The sequence below is a fragment of the Erithacus rubecula genome (genome assembly GCF_903797595.1).
Source record: "Erithacus rubecula genome assembly, chromosome: 4".
Classification (NCBI taxonomy): domain Eukaryota; kingdom Metazoa; phylum Chordata; class Aves; order Passeriformes; family Muscicapidae; genus Erithacus; species Erithacus rubecula.
Window position 1 is genome coordinate 35,135,925 of NC_136686.1, and position 17,576 is coordinate 35,153,500.

General features: G+C 39.5%; 1 protein-coding gene across 1 annotated transcript in view; it reads left to right on the plus strand.

Annotated features, from left to right (window-relative positions):
* The window catches only part of LARGE1 (LARGE xylosyl- and glucuronyltransferase 1), a 263,658-nt gene that overhangs the window by 235,364 nt on the left and 10,718 nt on the right, over positions 1–17,576 (plus strand). The window contains exons 12-14 of the mRNA XM_079303344.1: positions 4,380–4,543; positions 8,815–9,093; positions 15,965–16,111. Of these exons, the coding sequence (XP_079159470.1) occupies positions 4,380–4,543; positions 8,815–9,093; positions 15,965–16,111 (590 nt within the window). The remainder of the gene's footprint in view (positions 1–4,379; positions 4,544–8,814; positions 9,094–15,964; positions 16,112–17,576) is intronic.

Consider the following 17,576-nt stretch of genomic DNA (forward strand, 5'->3'; position numbering starts at 1 on the left):
CCAGGAAAAAAGGCAGAAAGGAGAGAGTGTTTGTGTCAGAAAGAGGAAAGGACAGTTGGGTGCTTGTAGCTATGAGGAGCTGACAGACTGCTTGAATAGAGAGCATGGGATGAGACACAGGACTGGGGCTGACTTAGACCCACAGAACTTCCCACCCAAGAGGGAATGGGTCAAAGACTAATCTGAGGCAACAAAAGCAAGGTGACCTACCTGTCAAGACACTGCTGCAAGGGGGTCTGGGAACAGCTCAGCCAAAATGTTTGTCAGGGGTCTGGGGAAAGGACATGGAAAGGACTACCAAATCTGACATCTGCAGCTAAGATCAAGGGAAGTTGTATTTTATATATACAGAACTGTCTGAGATATGCCATGTGCCTAAAAATCACATTCTCAGTTGTGTTGAATATTTCCAGTCAGGATAAGCCATCACTTCCATTTAGCAGGAGCATTAGTGGTTTTCACATGCTGCAGCAAAATTCCTCTTGCCAGGTGGGTTTGCTCAAGCACTGTCCTCTTTGTCCTTAGCACAGCTTTGTTTCACAGAAGGCTCAATTTGAGCCATAGCAAATGTACAAAATTTTATGGTGTGGGAGGAATAAAGGTTTAATTGACGTGGGATTAGTCTGGCTTTTATTACTGATCATTGGAGAGGCCAGGAGGACTTTATGTAGGTCATCCAAAACAAGACTCAGTGAATGCTTTTTCCTCTCTACATCATCATCTGCTTTGTTTATGCCATGCTAAAGGCAACTGTTAATTCACACACTAAGTGCTAAATGTTGCAGTCCAAATTGCCTACTGGTGGGAACTGGGACAACACAGGGAAAAAATGAAACTGCTGCAGTTTATAACCAGATTTTAGTTACATCCCAGGCTGGTGTCAGTTTTCATTTCAATGGCTAAGCTGAGTTGATTTTTTGCTATGAAACTTAACTGGGCACACCTGGGAAAAGGAAAGATTATTTGAAAGTTTTAAGTTTTCATCTAAGCTACTCAGTTCTTGTTGTGTTAGTGTGATATTGAGCAAGTGACTTGAAGCTAGTGTCACCTCACCTCAACTTTAACACTTGATGAGAGACCCTATATTAGGGCTCATATCCCCTTCCCCAGGATCCAACTGGCCTCTAGACGCGTGACATGGTTGGTGGGCTTTGATCTTTTTTTAGTATCTAATTCCTCAGAAAATACTTCAGATCTTGGATTTTCAGTTGATCTCATCTGATATGAAGTCCTGGATTTTGGTGGAAAGTGAATTGTTTCACTGACACAGCAGTTTAGGAAAAGAAACTGAGCCAATCACAGGTTTGCCTACATTAGGAACAGCCTCAGGAAGGAAGATTCATGAGCAGAGAAACCAGTTTGCCAGTGAAAGGTACATGTGTTGCCATGTATCATATGGGTCTGCCATCTGTCATAGGGACACAGAACACCTCATTTCACAGAAATGTGTTTGACAAGTAGGCCTGGAAGATCAAGGCTAAACAATTTCTCTGACCAGCCTAGCTTCAAAGACTTACTTTTCCTGAGATGGAGCCTGATCCCCTGCCATAGCTGGTGTCCCAGAGAAATAATTTAGCCCCTATTTCTTTATGTATTTGTCTCTTTGTTTGGGCATTATGTATATCATGGCTGCCATTTTTATTTCTGAACCAAGTAGCACCATGATGCTAATGAAGGCACATGTTGTTTTCCACAGCAGTATTTCCTAAGACAATATCTACCCCACACAGTCTGAAAAGAAGATATTTTTCAGCTCTGAGAGGTTTTTCTAGGGGTAACTCTTCCCACATGCTAAGGGGCAAGTAACCTTAGCATTGAAACTCTTCAAGTACTTCTTATGAGATTACATGCTGTCTCTCTACAGCTGAGGAATCTTTGCTAAGTTAGGCATATCATTATCAATATTATGGAGGCATCCATCATGAGAAGAAAATCCATAGTGGATTTTATCAAATCCAGCTGATACTAAGGTTCTTACTTTGATTGTGCATTGTATTTAAGCCTCTGTTTGCATAGATCTGCCAACATTCCCATTATAAACACACCTTTTTCAAGAATACATAGTGTGGGAGCAAACTTTAAACCAAGCTAAGAGTTCTTTGTCTTAAATAATGGATCCACATAATATGTGTGGTGTAGAAAAGATTATATTAGAGAAATTTTATGTTCACTCCTTCACCTCCATCACCAACTTTGTGATTTGGTGAGTTTCACCATTAAAAAGATGGGATTCCTAAGAAGCTGTATCTCATCTTCTCCCACTCAGGGTTCAATAGTGCACAAAGCCATAATTTAGCTCTAAATGTTGTTCTTGAACTCATAATTAAGTATTTGTAGCCTTTTAGCTTTCAACCCAAAAGCAATCTGGTAATTATTCGGTGACTGTCTGCTTAATAACTGCTATGCAGTTAAAATCTTCTGGCCTGGCCATTTGTACATTCAGAAGGATAGTAAGGTACCCCTAAAATGTGCGTTTCTGTTGTTTTAGCCATTTAAATTTCAATCATCTCCTTAGTAATTCTGTTAAGGGTACACTGTCCCTCTTCAAGAAAGAAAGACATTATATGCTTTCTAGTCATTGTTGGAAATACCGAGTTTAATTCAAATATTATATGAATGCAATTTCAAAAATAGAGTGCAGGCTCAGCTGAATGATGATTTGTAAAGCAGAAAGAATGAAATTCCGAGGATACATAAAAAACTCCTAATTTCTATTCCACCTAAAAGAGGTCTTGATATCAACAGTAGTTTTGCCTGAGTAAAGATTTGTCGAGATTCAGACTCTCATCTTTCTAAAAGCAGTCCCTCTTGAGGGGTGTTTTAATATTTGTGCAGAACTATAGCAGAGAAGAGTGACAGCCTGATCCAAAACTCATCGAAATCAAAGTAGGTATTTCCATTATTCAGAAGAAGATTATAGAGTGATGTACAGGAAAATATCAGGAATTATTCCATCAGTCTTCACAGGAAAACATTCAGTTGGAAGTATTACTGTGGATGGCACCCATTAGGCTTATAGTTCCAAGAACAACAGCTCTTCTTAACACAGAACAAAAAATACCTACTTTTTCCTTTTTTTTTTCTTCTTGAAGATGGTGAAACTATTACCTTAATCATTCTGAGCCGGACAAAAAGATGTCTATAATTCAATAATCTTTTTAATGAAAGAGCTTTGAGGTGCACTGTGATTTTTATCAAAATTTGTAAAACTTCTGAATAAAGGGTAGTTTTCTCATCTGCTGATGAATATTTTACTAATAGACTATTGTTCTTACAGGATGCTTTTAAGAAGTCAGATATTAAAATGATACCTTTATTAGTAACCTACATTTTAGAGCAATAGATACTGAACTCAGTTTTACATGTTAAAACCATAAAAAAATTTCATCTTCATAACATTTTACTGTATATTTTAGGTATGACTGGCTTTTTTCCTTTTAAATTAATGTATTTTCAATGTCCTAGCTAGATGATTGGCTTTAAAATCATATAATGAATCGTTTGATTCATTATAGAATAGAATAGAATAGTTTGGTTTGGAAGGGACCTTCCAATGGTCATCTAGTCCAACCCCAAAAATAATTAGTTTAGGAATGGAATTGGTCATCTACATAGACATTTGGTCAGTTTTTCACTTCTACCTTTTGCCAGGGCTAAACTTTATTCTCTTAAAGCTACACATCCAAGAGACTTGGGATTAGATTGCTTTGAGATGCCCATTTTGAGTTTGAAAGTGCTTGGTTTTCAAGGGAGCCAAGAAGTTATATATCATGCTCCAGATTTCTCAAACTAGGTATCCAGAAGCATAAATCCCATTTAAAGTGTAGGCTTACTTCTGCCAGCTGTGCAGTGGAAAGAACATAAATCTCAAGAGGAGGAGTAATGATCAGCTAAAAACGTGCTGGTAGCAGCAGTTACTGTTGTCCAGCAGAGGCAGCAGACTGGGAAATCTCTCAGTGCTGAATCTGCTGCTGGGTGTTGTCTAGTGGAGAATGTCTGTGACTAGTGTGAAGCATTGCCTCTAGTAAGGATGAAATTATGCATCACATTGGAACATTAACTCTGAAACTTGGTGATTATTCAATCTGTGATTGGTCATTGTTTCATTGCTAGTCTGGATCTTGAAAGTATGTAATACAGGTACTATATAGAATATATAGACCATAATGCAGTGTCCTGTCTGCATTATGAATTTATTCCCAAGCCCTTCCTTCTAATCTCCTGTGCAGTAACAAGAAGCTCAGGAAAACCCTGCTACTCTGTATGTTCCACTTCCATTCCTTGTTGCATCATTCTGCAAGTTCCCAGCCTCCTGATTCTCTCTGTTTTGCAAAAATAATCACAAGGAAGTGATGTATGCATCCACCCTTTCCTTGCAGCTCCAGAAGCAGCTGTCTGAGCTGGACGAGGATGACTTGTGCTACGAATTCCGTCGGGAGCGCTTCACTGTCCATCGCACGCATCTCTATTTTCTGCACTACGAGTACGAGCCTGCTTCAGACAGCACTGATGTGACACTGGTGGCACAACTGTCAATGGACAGGTAGGCCACACCTCTTGCTCATCCAGGAGTGAGACAGGGTTTTATTACAGGCAAATCTGACTGTGGAATGCTTTGCAGAGGGGAAAAAATGCACATCCATAGAAACCTAGATGTTGTATGTGCAGTGCACACACTGTGCTGCGCTCTGTGTGAGTGGAGTTCATGAGAGCATGACTCCTGGAGCTGAAGGAGTTGTTGCTTATTGGGATTGTCAGGCTTTATTAGTTCATGGAGTTTTGCAGCAACTTAGAAAAAACAGATGTTTGTAATAGAATTAGGCAAGCAATTGTAGCTGACCCAAGTTTTTGCATGTTTTTCTGCACTAGAGGATGTTAGTTTTGCTTTCATTGGCATTTTCCTTGCAGAAAATTTCAATTAGTGATTTTTCTTACAGTAAGAATATTTTAAATAGGAAGTTGAAAATTATACTTTTTCTTTTTTTCTTTTAACTGTGATAGTGTGAAATAAAAAAATCTCCGTCTGAGCAGAGTCATTGCATCTTTATCCAAATGTTGATTCTCAGAAGAACATTTGAGCTTTTAGTTCTGACATGAAATGGAATTTAACTGGTATTTCATTTGGGGAAAAAAATCCATTTCCTGACAAGTTCCACTTGTACCTTTCTGATTCCCACCATTACAATTAGTTGTCATTTTTCAGAAGCTTAAAAGCACAGTCTGGGTCAGCCAGCTTAGTAAAATTTTGTAATTGTCAGTTCTCTTTTTTCCACCAGCTTCTCAGTTCAAATCTAGTCCAAACTTTGTACTTATTGCTATCAGAGTGGGTTACAAAAAAAAAACCAGAACTCTTTGACTATTACACAGAAATTGATCATTTCCTTCAGCATAGCACATACAGAATATAACATGGCATGTGAATAACACTACTGCTACACAAGTAGAAGGCCAGCAGTTTTCCAGGAGGATTACAAGAATTGAGATCAACAAAACATGTACAGCCTGTTTTTAAAATAAACAGAAATTAATAAGGGGTTATCTGTTCCACTGGTGCCTCAGCACTGCACATAGTGTTATGATTTGCTGTGCACATCAGTGTCTGTTTTATTGATTTTTAATTGAGGAAACATCTCTTAACTGTACACAAACCTTTGAGTAAAAAAATAAAGGAATAAATTAAGCCAGACTCTGCGTGAGGGCCACAGTAAATTAATAAAGCCAGTGTGTGCACATGGTATACTTCCCCCACCAGAATTTAATTTAAAAGAATGAACTGGGGCTCAGTGTGGATTCACTGGCACTGATGCAAAGTCTGAGCATCTGTTTCCCTTTCTGGATCCTCACTGGGGCACATGTTTTTATTGATAGACAGAACCACACATTTTTATTCAGGAGGAACAGCCATGCTGGAACTGTGCAGGAAAAATCTTCCCTACTTCACTGGTGTGTTGCTATAAATTATTGATTTGAGTTGGAAATACTTTCTTTCAGCTGAGATCAATAAATAATATCCTACCAAAGAGCTGCTTAGCTGCTTTGTTTTCTTTCACATCTTTCAGTTACTGCCTTATCTTTTCCATCTTCTTTAAACCACTTTTATTAAACTCCTTGGGCACAACTGTAGACATTTAAGAATAGTGTCTCAGATGCAAGATGTCATGAACAATGTACATAAACAATGTGCCGTACACTACATTTCTGAATTATTCTTTGAAATTATTATTGGAGATGAGGAAAAGCAAAAAAACAACTCCCAGTAGCTCCCCTTGTCCTGTTGGAGGTGAGATTGACATGACTGTCATGACAGGCATGGTTTGCCTGTCCTGTAGGCCTGAGGGATGGAAGAGAGGGATGCATTTTTCAAGACAGCATTATTGTCTTTAGATGGATGCTCTGAGACAGATGTCATTCAGGGTTGCTCATTACTGGGTAATTGTCATCTTTTGCAGTGATGACATTTCCTGGAATAATGGCTTGGTTGCCTCACTGGGATATTCATGCACATGTTTTGGTTAGGCAGGCTTTTTAAAGGCTCAGTATGTACCTGGGGTGTGGAAATCATGGTAGGATTTTAAAAAATGTGAGATCAGAATGGGAAAAGATGTGATTAGCAACACACTGCTTGAAATCTGAGCAAGAATGAGTTGGAAATCAGTTGAGTATTCTTAAGAAGAAAAATAAAAATAAAGAATCTCACAAAACAATTGAATTACAACAAAATTCACTTCACTGAAAAGACCTTTAAAAAAATTACCAACTAAATTATGATCTCATTATTATGCAGTACAGCAGTACATTTGTTTTCTCCAGAGTCCTTAAGAGAACGCATTCCTCAAGACCACTTTAAAAAACCCAAATAAGTTGGTAGTGTTGTGCTTAGAAATTCAGAATTCTAAGTTTTGTGTTCAAAGGAGACTTAACAATTTACAGAGAGCGGATTATGGAGAATCACCTAGCAGTCACTGTATCATATTTATGGAAGTAGAGCCTGCCAATGAGAACAACACAGTAAAATGGAGGATTCTGAAAGGTGCTAAGGTGTCCAGCTGGAAATTTGTACCACCAAAATCCAGTTTCCTCTTCAGCACCATGAAAAGCTTTGCATTATCAGGTGTGCTGTTTAAATAAGTTATATGTCCACTGCAGTGAGTCCTTAAAAGGCATTTTGCTGCATTTTTAACTAGGCAAGTTTTCCATTTTTAAAACAATGCCCTAAATTTGAGTGCTGACAGATTGGAGTCGCCTGATTAACAGATTTGTACTACATTGGTAAAAGGCAAAAAACAGTATTTTTTTCCCTATGTATTATTTGTGTAATCACAATTCTAGACCCTTTGCATACCTTTTAGATAGTTTTATATTGATTTGTGTTTCAAATTTAGCTATATGTTTCAGGCTGATAATAGTCTTTGTTTCAATAACAGATAAAAAGAGAATGATGTTCCAGGTATAGACTAGTAAGGTAATATCTCATATCTAAGAAAAAATGATTATATCATCTTGGTATCATCTCAATCTTTGAGAAATGCTGGAAAAAAGCTATTAATGTTAAGTCAGACTGTGTGTTTACTGGTATATCATTCCTTTATTTTGCAAATCTTAGGGAGATAATAGGAGGGGGAAATTATTTTCTCAGATTATGATAATGCAGAAAACTTTTCCTGCTTTTTGTATAAATATTAATAGGAAAAATTCAGTAATGTGCATTTGGAACTGAGTGAAGATAATAATTTTGCACCATCTACTCTTCCCAGTTTTTAATAGAATATCTGGCTAGGCTGCATTGATCATTTCCCTTCATATTAAATCAAGAGGCTATGTAATCAGTCCTTGCTGTGGTTTTGGGTGACACATCTCAATCTCTAGGCAATAAATTACCCAAAGTACTTAAATGATTTTGACTAAGTTGGGTTTGATTTATGTGAGCATATGAAATCTTTTCTTGTCATTTTCATCAATAGTATTGTAACTGCTGGGATTTTTTAAAATATACATCAATACAACTTGTTTAAAAATGATTTCATGAAATTTGAGGTAGTGCTAAACATATACAAGTTAGTACTTTCAGTGATGGTTTTGTCTGAAATGTTCTTTTGATATTCCACAGCAATGCTGTGTTTGTCCTTCCCTCCTTACTCCCTACTAATAGTAAATCCCATTTCTATCAATGTGTCATCCTTTTGTCCTTTTCCCTGACAGCGAGCCTTCTTCTAATGAGCATGTTCACCTAAGTCAGTATCCCCTTGACCTCTTTTAACAGCCTTTAAGGTCTGATTAACTGCCTTGCAAAATTTGGGGAAGGTTTTTCTAAACAGGAGGTAAAACAATCTGTCACCTCTGAATTCCACAAACTTATTGAAGAGAATTGTAGAGTGTTAACTGTGTGGAAATAGCTTGACCTGAAATGTGAATTGGGCACTAGACAGTTGAAGTTTATGAGCCCCCTATCCTGTAAGTAGATCCACATGAACAGATCCCTGCAACTGCTCAAAGCTCCCACCAGACAGTCCTGTTATCCATGTGGGTTTTCCTGTGGCATCAAAGCTTTAGACAGGAAATGATGGTGCTTTAGGTATCTGATCTAGGGTGAGATAGAGGTAGCCGGAGTGCAGTCCATCTGTCCAGAAGGAGACCTCAACTCACCATCTCAAATAATGAATTATGCTGTAGAAATATTTACTGCTTTCCAGAGCATATGAAGTGTCCCAAATCTGTCTCACTTAGAGAGAGATGCCTGCATTTGATCAGGTGAATGCAGGCACAGAGTCCCAGCCAGGGAAATAGCTTTGTCTCACTCTGCCCTTCCTGCTGCAGGCTCCAGATGCTCGAAGCCATCTGCAAGCACTGGGAAGGTCCCATCAGCCTGGCGCTCTACCTGTCGGATGCGGAAGCCCAGCAGTTCCTGCGCTACGCCCAGGGCTCCGAGGTCCTGATGAGCCGCCACAACGTCGGCTACCACATCGTCTACAAGGAGGGGCAGTTCTACCCCGTGAACCTGCTCAGGAACGTGGCCATGAAGCACATCAGCACCCCCTACATGTTCCTGTCCGACATCGACTTCCTGCCCATGTATGGGCTCTACGAGTACCTCAGGTAGCAGGCAGTGAGGGAATTGCCACTGTCACTCATGACTTCAGCCTCTCCACACCCCACCCTTCTCACTTGTTCCCAAAGATCTGGAAATGGCAGCTTATAAGTACTTGAGGTACGACAATGTCCGGCAAGGCACAAAAATTTTTGGAGTAGAGGAAGGGACTGTAAGTGGAAAGTAAAGCAAAATGGTTATGAAAGAAAAAAAAACAGGTCTGAATGTGAGCCTTGTTAGCCATTAGAATAATCTCCTCAGGGGCTGCAGAATAACCAAGTTGAAAATTGAACTGGGTTAAGTATTATTAAATGTCCAAGAGCATAGTTTATTAGCAGAGATGTGAACCAGGCAGTTTCTCTAAACATCTCTGGTTCTTAATATCAGTGACAGAAAAAACATGCAGAGCATTACTGAACTTGTTGTCCATGTGACACACTCTTAATTCAGTTCTTTATCTTGAAAAGAGGGTGATGAGTCTAACTAGCTCAAAAATATGATTACAGTGCCAGGACCTGTCAAGACAAAATAATTGTCATAAGGAACTGGGAGGAGTAGCATCAGTGTATATTGTATCATACTGCATGTGAGCAGGTTGGGCTGAGCAAACTGCAGACTTCTGATCCATTAACTGACCTTGTTTTTTTAATAAAGACCTTTTTCCCCTGCAGGGGCTGGTCATCTGAGGCCAAAGCATAGAGCAAGGAGGACACCCTGTGGCCAGACAGGAGGATGTCAGTTCCTTTTTCTTGATCAGTTTTGCTTTTCATCTCTGTTCTAATTTGGTAAAAGTTGATCAAAGTGTTCCACTGAGGGCCTGCCTGTAGGTGTTCCCTGTCAGTTCATAAGCCTGGGGATTTGGAATGTAAAGGGAAATATGCCTTCTGGTGTCATGAACTTATGGAGGAGTTCCTTTGTTTCAGGCTTAACTCTGTAAAACATGTACAGGGCCAATTTCACTGTTCAAACGGGTGGAGTATGTCTTCTGTGAGCAAGGGATCAGAGAGTTAAGGTTGTTCAGCCTGGAGAAGTGAAGGCTTCAGGGAGAGCTTATTATGGCCTTCCAGTACATAAAGGGGGCTTAATAAGAAAGATAGGGACAAACATTTTTAGCAGAACCTGTTGAGATAGGACAAGGATGAATGGTTTTAAACTAAAAGAGGAGAAATTTAGATGAGATGCAAAGAGTTAAGTTTTTTGCAATAAGGATGGCAAACACTGGTACAGATTGCCCAAACAGGTGGTGGGTACCCCATCCCTGCAAATACTCAGTTAGGGTGGATGGGGCTCTGAGCAACTGATCTATTTTGAAGATGCTCACTGCAGGGAGATTGGGCTAGATGACCTTTAGAGATGCCTTCCTGGAATGGAATGGAATGGAATGGAATGGAATGGAATGGAATGGAATGGAATGGAATGGAATGGAATGGAATGGAATGGAATGGAATGGAATGGAATGGAATAGAATAGAATAGAATAGAATAGAATAGAATAGAATAGAATAGAATAGAATAGAATAGAATAGAATAGAATAGAATAGAATAGAATAGAATAGAATAGAATAGAATAGAATAGAATAGAATAGAATAGAATAGAATAGAATAGAATAGAATGACATTCATTGTGCTGAATTTCAGTTGTATCATTGAAGTATTAGCACACTGTGTCAACCTGTTTCCCTCTTATTTGTTGCAGTTTTCTCAAGTTATGCTAAGGGCACTCCAAAGTTATTCTGTCCCTTGCACACATTAGCTGTCTCCAGATATGTGGACAAAGAGCTGTTCTTAATTTCTCTGTTCTTCTATGGTAGTGTTGCATGCTGGTACATTTCTTCAGATCAGTGCTGGACACAGTAAGGATGGCAGCTGTTGGTACTGACATTCAGTGCTAGAAAAGGAACTTGTTCTCTCATGCTGCTTCACAGTGCACAGATGGGATCCAGCAATGAAAGGAAGAAGAGAGGAGAGAGGACAGAATGAAGTACCACCATTTCCTTGAGATGTTACAATCACAGAAATAATGCTTATAGGGTGATACTGTATTACAGAACTAAACACACCATGATGGTGCATTGGTGGTGTTCCAGAAAAAAATAGAGATGCTCTCTGAGAGCTGCTGCCTCTGAGACTTTGTGTTACTCTGCCAGCCTTTTTAAGGCCCATCCCACCTTCACTCTGACTGAAGAGTCTCTTGCCTGGGAATATTGAAGTTGCTAATCTGCTACTACCAGCTCTTTAAAAAGTGATCAGATTTGATTTTTTTTTTTTTTTTTTTAATATGGACTAGAGGCTTTTGTGGCTTTTTCAGTAATGATTTTTCTAAGCAAAGTAGCAGGGAGGTGCACTGAGATTATTTTAAATATGGATACCCTGTGTCTTTCTGCATTGACTGTTCCCACTGCTTCTGCAAATAGCTGATGAGTGCTATCTATCTGAATGGCAGCAATTGTTCGTTAGAGAGTAAAACATTTTTTTCCTTATTTCCTCAGATAGAGCAACCATAAACAAATGGAAATAGTGTAGTATTTCAGGCATTACTTTGTACTGGATAAGTCAGGCAAGTGCTTCTCACTGAAAGTTTGCTGATTTACATATATTACGTATTGTGTCTCTGCAGATAATATATTCTCAGAAAGAAAGAAATTATTAAAAATATTTTCAATGTATTTTGAAGGTGTCATATGAGAAAGGTTACAATCCATTTTGAAGGAGAAGGTGATAGAGCTGGTGGTTATCCCTTTATTTATCTGTTGCTTTGCACTTAGATTTGTGTTAATTGAGCTTTTTCACAGCTACTAAGTAAAACCATTTCAAGCTTTTTATCTCCATCAAACACCCTTTTAGTCCTGCCTCAGTCTTCTGTGAAGTACAAAAGGAAGTATATAATTTAAAGATTTCCTGCTTACCATAGTTACTGAGGTCATCTTGTCATTGCCCCAGATGTAAAGGCTTCTTCTAGTTGCTGCAAGTAAGGTGTTTGGGTCATCCTACAGTGACTTCTAACATGAAACAGTGAGACAGGCTGCTTATCTACAGGTGTCACAGCTAGCATTAAAGTTCTTTCCTGACACATTTGTGTAAAATGTGCCCTTGGCTTCCAGTAACACATTTAGCATGAATTGAGCCCTAGCATCCAAACTCCATCCACGGGTTTTATACCTGTCACCTACAATTAGTTGTGAAGTAGTTCTGCTTATTTTTCAACATCTCAGCTAGGGAGGTAGTTCAGATTGTGCCTGTTGGTGTTTTTGTGTTGATTGCCTACGAATCCATTGTTTTTGCAGGGAAGAAGAGCATTCTAATAAACTTAACAGTGGGTTGACAACTCTCCAGTTCTGACCACAAGCTCAGTACCTGCCATATTTGTTAATTGCAACCAACACTTAGTAAATTCCAATGGTGGAAACATATTTGAGTTAATGGACTCTTTTTTTCTTTTTTTTTTTTCTGAGTGCTTTAGGATTAGGTTGCTAACTTTCCTATGTCTGAGCTTCTCTATCCTCTGAAAACAGGAATGATCATACTGTCTACTTACATGAGGATGAGAGTTCTGTGTTAATTTTTGAAAATAACTATGCAGATTAGAAGATATATATCAACATGCTGGAGTTCATTCAACCCGTGAGGAGAGTCTTGTGATTTAAGATTCATTTCTTCACCACTTTGTGAAAAATACAATTTATTAGATTTAAAAGTTAATCCAACCTTCACTATGTCAGAGTGACACATCAGGTCTACACACAAAGATACCTGGGAAGTGGTTTCCTGGACAACACTAGCACAAAGAGAGCTAGCTCTTCATAGTCATAAATTCTTATTTATAGGTTTTAGGGAAAATGATAGGAAAGAAAAGTGGATACTGAATCAATACTACTGAATCAAAAAAACAGCCCTTATCAGGATAGTGCAAGAATTAAGTCGTTTACCCAGTGCTAGCTTGCAAAATAAGCAAATGCACTTCCTACATTGTATTCTGCATATCTGGCAGCACCAACAGTGAAAATTTTCCTGTTCCTAAAGTGTAAGAGAACCAACCAACCCACAAATAGCACCTCCACTCGAAACAGGAGAAAAAGTCATCCCACAGAAAATGAAAGGTAGATGTGCTTCTAGTGGGGAGAAGTTAGATTTTCAGCTGGTTGTCCACAGAGCAGACCATCAGCCAAAGTTATGAGAAGAAAATAAGAGGTGTTTTTTCCCCTAACAAGTCCTCCCTGCCATAATCAGAGTTTAAATGGCCTGTGCTGTTATGTCACCAAGTCCACCTCAAGGGCATGTAATTCTACTCATAGATCAGTGCTGCTGGGCTTCTTGTCTGAGTGTGTCTTAACTCCCAGCTCCATTTGGGAGAGCCCTTCCACTTCGACCTTGCCACCTGAACTGGAGGTCTTTCCCCATAGCATCCCTCACAGTGCTGTGCTTTGCATTGGTAGCTGGAAAGGTGTTGATAACTCTTCAGTGTTTTGGCTGCTGCTGAGCAGCACTGGCACAGCACCAGTGCTGTATTTCCATCATTCTGCCCCCCATCAGAGAGCAGGAAACATCTTGGGAGGGAATGCAACTAATACAGCTGAGCCAAACTGAACGGGTAGAATCCATGCCAAATGATGCTGACTCCAGTACATACAAAAGCTAAGAAAAGGAGGAGGAAGGTAGGGCATTTTTTGTTTAGAATGTTTGCCTTCTGGAGCAACCACTATGTGTGCTGAAGCCCTGCTTCCCTGGAAGTGGCCAGACATCACTTGATGGGAAGGAAAAAATATAATCTTCCCTTTTTCTCTTTGTTGGTGCACACTCAATATTTTGGTTTTGCTTTAGTAAACTGCCTTATCTAACACATGAATTGTTTTCCATCTTATTTTCTCTCCCCTACCCAGCAGAGGAGGGCTGAGAGCAGCTTGATGGGCACTTGGTGTCCAGCCAAGGTCAACCCACCATACCAACATGCACCTTAGATGCTCACATATCTCTTGAAAATACTGCAGAGAATATCCTGCTATTTTATTTCACTCTGGAAATATCTCCACATCTCTGTGTTTGCCTGTATGCACTTAAAGCATCTTGTTTTCAGACATCTGCTTCTCTTCACTTACCTGACTTTTCCTGTTGACCTTTGACAGTGCAAGTGATTTCAGGCTCTTCTATCAGTTTTGTTCCCTCTGCCTTCTGATTTCTTTGTGAAGGTACTATAATTTATTCCTTCTAATAGTTCAGGCATTGACAACTGTATGAAATTTGCAGGTGACAGGAGCAGCAGGAAGTGTGCAGAAAGGATTGCTGGTATTGACAGCATTTTTGTGGTTATATCCCATACCTTAGAGAATAAGTCACATTCAACACTAGATTCAACACAGGTTGCCCTGTCTGACAGTATCTGCTGTTACTTATGCCTGCTGCACCTTTGGTCAGCTTCAGACTCTAAACTTTGGTGGGCAGGATTGTTTCCTACTCTTGGACAGTCCCAAGCCCTGAATTTAGCCTGGACCTTTTAAGCTCTTCATAAAACAAAGTTATAGTAACAGCCATAAATGGAAGCTGCTGTTTCCTTGCAGAACCCAAAGGATGAGCATCACTACAAATGTTACCTGCTCCTTCTAGAATTGAATCCCCAAAGCTGTACTGTTTGAGGGTGATAGATTGCTCAGAAATACTTAGATTTTGGAAAATAAACTATATTAGTATCCCCTGCTCTCAGAAGTGTAAAAGGGAAGAAACAATTAAAAGCATCATAAAGACTGTGTACTGGCACTGCTCAACAGCTTTGGAAGGTCACAAATGTTGATTGTGAAGGAGTCATCTATTGACATGAAGATATCTTGGCCTCTAGTGATGGTGAGAGAGAAGCTTGTGAAGAAAGTACAAAACTAGTTATAAGATGCTGTTAAAATCTTTGAGTTGTGAAAAGTTAACTGGAATATGTTAAGGGCTCTTTAAACAATGCAAACTTTGCAGTAAGGAGCTGAGAACAGATTGCTTTTTATAGAGCAGGCCTATAGGGTGGTATGAATTCCCTAAAATTCAGATTTTATTAAGTAGTTGTGCTCATCTTCTTTTTCTCTGACAGCGGTATAAATGAATTCTAGGTATTCAGGGCCTAAAAAAATGGTTTGTTTGGTCCTTCTGTTATTAGGACAGTGATCCCAATTCCTTCAACTTAAAAGGCTGTAGAGAGTTTGTGCTTGTCAACATTGTCCTTGATTGCTTGTTGCAGTAACATAAAAGCCAGGACAGTGAATCCTGTTAAGGGGAACTGACTTTGACAGGGAGAGAGAGGCATATTTCTGGTATGAAATATGGAGATAATGAAAGGAAAATTGAGACAGAGTTATTTCTAATGACAGGCATAGTAAAATTCAATTGGGGGATGGAAAAGTGACTTCTTTTTCTTTGAGTTTTAGTTTGTTGAGAAAGAAAAGACTGAGCACCTCTGGCAGGCAGGATGAGAGATTGCTAAGCTGCTCCTCTGCTGCAACAGTCGTCTCAGGGCCCCTGCCTGGAAAAGAGCCCTGCTGTGTGAAATTCATTATGTGCACACACACTCAGACACCAAAACAGCCTCTGCACTGAACAACTTGCAGCAGAAAGGAGAAAGAGAGGCATCCCAGTCCATCCAAGTGTAGAGCACTTCTCTGCTGCCAACAGTCTGTCAGGGCAACATTGATCAGTCAAACACAAGCTCATTTGGAATTCTGTTGCTCTCCCTGCTTTTAGAGCAGCAGACCAAATGCAGAAGAAAATTTGAAGCACCTGTAGGAAAAGATATGGGCCATAGTTATATTTATAGTATCTTACTGCCCATTCTCTACACTTACTTTGAAAAGCTCAGTGGTTTTCTCAGTTGAAAATTTTCCTGCTTTTATTTGTTGTTTTTCTTTGCCAGGAAGTCTGTCATCCAGCTAGACCTAGCTAACACCAAGAAAGCTCTGATTGTTCCTGCCTTTGAGACCCTACGCTACCGCCTCTCCTTCCCCAAGTCTAAAGCAGAGCTGTTATCTATGTTGGACATGGGAACCCTCTTTACATTCAGGTAATGGAAAGTACTCCTGAACCTGTGATCATTATCTCTGGTCTTTATGTTCTTCTGAATATTTTGTTCTTCTCTCTCACTGCCAGCTGCATTAAGAAACTTACTGGAATGTTTTTCTCTTTTCTTAGAGAGGCAGTGAACAGAATTGTGTGGATATATTCTGTCTGTAAGCTCAGCGTTTTATCTCATATTACAGTCCTCTGCTGAAGGACTTCAGTTGTTAAATCGAATTTGTTTTATTTTCATCATTTTTTATTGCACTACAAAATCAAGTGTGACCATTACACTCAAGTGCATGTAATTTACTTTTTGGCTGCCGAGTACTATCTGGGTAGCTGTGTCTTCTCATGTGACCAAAAGTAATGTATCTCTGCCCATTGGTTCTCTTCTTTACTGGAAAAACAAATGCAGGCTTGTCTTATGCTCTTTTAAAGTGTGAAACAGCTGCTTAAAAGCTAGTTTCTGTGTGCAGAGGTAAGAGAGTACTCTCACTAGAGGCTAAGAAGCAAAGAACACCTAAATTTGGAGCTCCTCTCTGAAGCAGACTTCTTTTGTGGCTGGGAACAAGTCACTTCTATTATCTGCCAGACTCTTCAGTTTTAAAATGCAACTACCAGGGGTTAACCATCTCTTGGGTGTGTGTGGTAAGGTCTGATTAGCAGACATTTGTGAAACATCTCAGTGATGGTAAGAGTACAATGTGGCCTTATGATGTTGCACAGAGAGGGGGCTTAGGAGACTTGTGTTCTCTTCTCAGCTCTACTACTGCCCTGCTGAGAGGTGCTACACGAATCACTTTGCTTTCTTACATCTCTGTTCCCCTCTCTGAAATACAGGTAACAATGTTCACCTCTCCTTTATGCAGTATTTTGAGATACAGAGATAAAAGCTATGAAAAAGCTAAGCATTATCCATGGCTGGAGGAGCTCAGTATCATACCTTTCCCATCCTTCTCTCACTTTAGAGGTTTGCTCACTCTTTTCCCATTCTCTGTATTACACACTTCTCTCATTGCAGCAGCCACCCTTCCCCTCATACAGTTGCATGCACATGTCATAGCAGACAGCTTGTGTCAGTCTGGAAAACATAATTCTGATCAGTGTCACAATTCTACCAGTTATGCCTTGAAACAGAAACTTGAGGTGACAGAGGGGCATGCCTTTGGAAAATTACTTAAGGATACTCATAGAGCAACTACCTTTCCCTCTGCCATCATTCTTTAACATACAAAAGACATAAAAATTAACAAGAGACCTGATAAAAAGTAATTGTCTCCAGTGGAAAATAACACCCTCAGGATTTTCAGATGTTGCATTCCACCAGCAGTCAGCTGCACAGTGGTGGCCTTTCACTACAGATTTCATCTTCAAGCTATACAGCATGTTGGTGTGTTATGTGCACAGCCAGATTTGCAAATCCTTTCTCAAGTCTCACTCAGGCAAAAATGTCTTTAACATCACTGGGA